Raw genomic sequence first — 4,827 nt, 5'->3', positions numbered from 1 at the left:
TCCAATTGCACCTAAGACTTTTTTGTTTGTCTGGTCATGATACACCTGTCTGTGTATCGATTTTTGTGAAGATCGGTCAATGTGAACACGTTCCGGGGGTCTTGGGGGGCACCGTTGATCCATTTTGTGACGCCCATTGAAAATTCACTTTCTAACTTTCTGCAAATTTTGGTAAGAATTTGAGCATGTTAGAGCCCTCAAAGTCAATTCATTTGCCTGAATAATAATAATAATCCTTACAATTTCAATAGGGCCTCACCTGTCAGTGCCTGTCAGTGTTCGGGCCCTAATGATCAAATGTGTTTGTGCACAGTGAATGTTCTCTACTGGTTCCCACTGCGTGTAGACATAGGACCAGTGACACTGTCCAGGGAGGAACACGTGCACCTATAGCAAAAACAACACAGGTGAGACAGTTAAATAAACATCTGACTATTACGTACATTATGTACTATTATGTATTATCTACGATTATATTCATACCTGGCGAGAAATATCTTTATTCAAGATGACCATTAAGAAAAAAAGTAAGGGAGAGTTAATTCTACTAAATTAACACTATGTCAGCTGCGTCATAAGATACTAGTCATATTGAGTTAAAAGTACAATGAAAGGTGTTGGACAACAAGAAACCGGTCAGCTCAGCAGTGCAATAGTTAAATTAAAATAAAAGCGGGGTAAAAAGAGCTCACCATAAAAAATATATATAGTTATGACACCGTGTGTTTATCAGTTTAAATGTTTCAATATAAACATGCAGAGGGTTGTTAGTCCCGAGTTGAATGCAAGTTTAGGAACCTGATGGCCACACAGTATTCCTATGTACAGTACATGCATGTGCATGATATGAGTTTTAAACTAATATAGTTTGTAGGAACAGTAAATGTTGTTGTGTTACAGGGTTGTTCCATCATGGATTGTCCCCCATGAAACATGATGATTAACTGGTCACCAGTGTCATGGCATATAGAAAGAAACTATTTGTGCGACATGAACTTACAGCATGTGCATTATTACTGCTTAGTTAAATGTGCAAGATCACTCTTACATTATCATGTTTTATAGATGCAACACTGCTTCCATTATTTGTATGTACAGAATAATATTAATATAACGTGCAACATTACTCCTTCATTATCATGTGCTATATTTGCTATTTTAAAAATTTTTATGTACAGTATTACATAAAAGTTCGCTTCTGCGCAACTCCTGCGCAGAAGCGGACTGCGCAGGATTAATTTAGTTTAATTTAATTTTGTATACTTATTTTTCGTAGTACTATAGTGTTCTTTGGAGCAAGATCTGGCAGAAGAATTCCGTCCAGATTAATTAGGTATCTTGTCCTATCTTATCTTATGTGCTTGGCTTTTTTGATGTACAGTTTTCTGTTGTGCCTATAGATAAAGCAGCAGTAAGGAAAGGTTGTGTATACAAGTCCTGGATGCCTGGCAGGTCATGAGAGTTGTGGATGAGGGTTTATTAAACCTGTAGTTAGTTTTCAACACATTTAGGACCAATGGCCAATGGTCACACTCTCCATAGTGCTAGGGGATGGTTTCCTATTGCTGGTGCTGTCTTGGAGACCCTTTCACAGTAATAAAGGGTTTTTTACCTGAGAACCTGTTTTTATCTTTACTCTGACCCACTTGGTCAGTATATTTCTGGACTTGTATAGCATCCTGCCCCCCTATTGACATCTTCCTTGGGCTGATGGAGCTGCTTGAGTTTAGTTTAAATCAACGCCTGCTTTCACCGGACATGGAGGAAGTTTTATTGGCTCAGCAAAAACTAATGTATGATGTCAGTGTTCTTCCAGGACTCAAAAACTGTCCTGATTTCACAGGCCTGTAGCTCCTGCTTTGCCTCATTGATCCATCTTTCTGTGTGATTTCCAAACACAACCAAAAAGATATATATTTAGATATATATATTTTATTTTCTATTTTAAATTTTTGATATGCTATTTTATTCGATTTTATTGATATTCTATTTTATACTATTTCTATTTTATTTATTTTGGTTGCAACTACTGAGCATTGCTTAAAGAGAGCCTGTGACCCAAGTATTTCAATGCCAGCGACTGCTTCATGTTATCTCTGTGCATTTGACAATAAAAATCTTGAATCTTGAATCTGTAACTTGACTATACACAAGGTAACCTGGGCCTGCCTTCATTATATACTGTATATTTAGTGATTTCCTTTACAGTGAATAAATTCCAACCACGGCAGCATCAATGAATTGACATGGAAAGTAGCATTTATTATGGTTTACAAAACACCTTCAGTTATAAACATGGGCAAATTATAATATAAATATTTCAAAAAAGCTTTTATTCTTGCAAGTGATAAGCTAAAAGAGGAGCTGTTTTCAAAAGGACGTCATGTTTAATATAATAATGGCACATCTAAACATCCATCTGCGTAAAGCTACGCATTTGAAATATTGCCAAAATGGCATATAAATCTCCAAAAGAAAACTAATGCAATAACATACGGAAACATGCAAAAATAACAGTCAGCTGCATAAAGAGTAAATGAGGGAAAGTCTTTTTCCAGACATTCAAAGTTTGAAAATCATCTCCATTCCTTCAGAAAACAGCTTAACAAAGCAAAACTTTAACGTTGTTTAAAAGTATGCAAAGATTCTGCAGTAAATAACTTTTAGTAATATGCTGAAATGAAATGAATAAAATTTGGGTAAAATAAAAGAACCTCCGAATAATTTTGAACGCGTATCTGACAACAACTGACGACAGGTCTGCACAAAGACTTTGTGTGTCCACTTTGAGAAAATGAATAATAAACGAGCTATCTGAGAACAGTGTTTTCTCCTGTGCAGATCTTCTTTAAAGGAGGTGCCCCTGAATCATCCCGTTCCTCCTGTTTAATAAAAAGGAAACACATTAAACAGGTTAGTTCAACAATTCACATGAACATCAGCTTTTCATCACACAACTGTGAAATGATGGAAAATGTTGAGGTCTGATTTGAACCCTTTTTCAGAAAGTGGACCTGTGTGTCCTGGTTGCTCCGTCTGACAGCCCCCGATGAAAGAAGGTCCTCCTTGGTGAGAGTAGGAGGCTCGTCAGCCGACTCCTGTCCTGGGTGAACCGGCTCTGCATTCACAAAGAGCATAACCTCATTGATGCTTTGACATGGAGGCAGTACTGCAAAAAAACAGGGGTTAACACCCAAGTCTAAGAAGGGATGCTGGGAGGAGCTGTCCACATACCGTCCACACTCTCCTGGCCCAGCATCGGTGGCTGGGAGTCCTCAGCTCGGAGGCTGGACGTATGTGGGGGGCTGACCTGCTGCGAGCTGGAGGTGCTGCTGCTGTTGTCCATCTTGGGCTGGTAGACGTCCGACAGAAAGCTCTGGTTGCTGTTTTCATCTGGAGACACAACACGTTTACGTCTTTGTCATTACACATTCAGGGGCTCTGGCGTTTTCATCACAACCAACCTCAATCCTCACCGGTAAAATCCAGTAAGGAGTTTGTGTTTTCCAGGACCACGTCTTTCAGTCCTCTGCCCACCTCTCCACCTGTGGATTTGCTGCGGTATATCTAACAACAGACACAGCTCAAATGAGACCCGGGCCAATAAACATCTGTACAAGTCTGACATTTCAGAACAGCGATGAAGATGTAATTTGTGTTTCACATTTTTTTTCCAGGCCCTCACCTGCTTGGTTTCCGTCACTGGAACCCACTTGAATATGCGTAAGGACGTGTCTCCCACCGTCACCCATTTCTTCTCCCTGGAATTAGCATGAGTGGGACTGATTTTAGAGAGCAACTGGGTTTAGCTCTAACATAACACCACCTTATCTGCTTTACTAGCATTAATCTGCCACTGACATGGACCGGCTCTGTGCGCGCTCACACACGCACACGCACAAACACACACACGACTGCTGATCACATCGTGCTCTCTTATAGCTCTCGAGTGAAAACGACGTTAGAAGGTGTGTGTTTGTGTATGTGTGTGTGCGTGTGCGTGCGTGTGCATGTGTGTGTGTGTGTGTGCTGGCTCCATTGAGGAGTGACAGCAGGCTGCACCACGGCGGGCAGCATGTGGAGCTGTAGCCATATTGACAGCTCTCGATGGAGAGAGGGAGGGGGGGGACTCCGCTAGCCCCGCCTCCTCTGGCAACCGCGGCCACTGATTGGTCTACAGTGCCGTCCATCATGGAACTTTTGCGACTGAAGTTAGTTGAGCTCACGCAGCAGATAACAGTCCGCGGTCTGATCACACATTCCCCTCCATATTGCCCTCCGCGCAGCGTACGTACCATTTGCGCACTTTCTCGATGGCGGCCAGCACCTTCTTGATGTCGTCCTTGGCGCGGCTGCGGGTCTCGGCGCGGCCTGATCGTCCCGACATCTTGACGCTGTTATGATTCATCTACAGATGCATCTGAAAAACTTCAAGACCAAGCCCCAGTGCTTCGTTACGGCGAGAGTCTCGCGAGATTTCATAATCTCTTTTTTCCCCTCCTCAGTGTGCTCATACTGTATTTACTGTAACAATGAGGTGTGAAGTCTATTTATTTTGTATTATGTATTTAGTTATGTAAGTTGACATTGACTTAAATACTGTATTTACTGTAACAATGTGGTGTGTAATGTATTTATTTTTTATTATGTATTTATTCCCCTAAGTTGAAATGAATGGAAGTTACTATACATTTTTTTTAAAGCATCATTGTCTCAAACACTGTATTTACTGTAACAATGTGGAGTGTATTTATTTTTAAGGTTATGTACCGGCCTGAACAGCTCCATATGTCAAAATGTACTCAGGGTCATAGCGCCACCTACTGA

At 40.9% G+C, this 4,827-nt stretch overlaps 1 protein-coding gene across 1 annotated transcript; it reads right to left on the bottom strand.

Annotated features, from left to right (window-relative positions):
* Positions 1-2,235: 2,235 nt before the first annotated feature.
* Positions 2,236-4,452, bottom strand: bcl7bb (BAF chromatin remodeling complex subunit BCL7B b). The gene is made up of 6 exons (XM_061073183.1): positions 4,296-4,452; positions 3,686-3,761; positions 3,477-3,567; positions 3,235-3,393; positions 3,015-3,118; positions 2,236-2,882 (listed from the first exon to the last, which is right to left on the bottom strand). The coding sequence occupies exons 1-6, from the start codon at positions 4,406-4,408 to the stop codon at positions 2,811-2,813; spliced, it is 615 nt and encodes a 204-aa protein (XP_060929166.1). The 5' UTR covers positions 4,409-4,452; the 3' UTR covers positions 2,236-2,810.
* Positions 4,453-4,827: the final 375 nt, after the last annotated feature.

This window comes from Limanda limanda, chromosome 6 (genome assembly GCF_963576545.1).
Source record: "Limanda limanda chromosome 6, fLimLim1.1, whole genome shotgun sequence".
NCBI lineage: Eukaryota > Metazoa > Chordata > Actinopteri > Pleuronectiformes > Pleuronectidae > Limanda > Limanda limanda.
This window is presented reverse-complemented; position numbering and strand designations above follow the sequence as displayed.

Excerpts from the sequence above, each read along its gene's own strand:
- bcl7bb (XM_061073183.1), bottom strand. The coding sequence starts at position 4,408 with ATGAATCATAACAGCGTCAAGATGTCGGGACGATCAGGCCGCGCCGAG. Across the intron at positions 3,762-4,295 it reads ATCGAGAAAGTGCGCAAATG|GGAGAAGAAATGGGTGACGG; the intron begins GTACGTACGCTG and ends TGCTAATTCCAG. Across the intron at positions 3,119-3,234 it reads GGGCCAGGAGAGTGTGGACG|AGCCGGTTCACCCAGGACAG; the intron begins GTATGTGGACAG and ends TTGTGAATGCAG.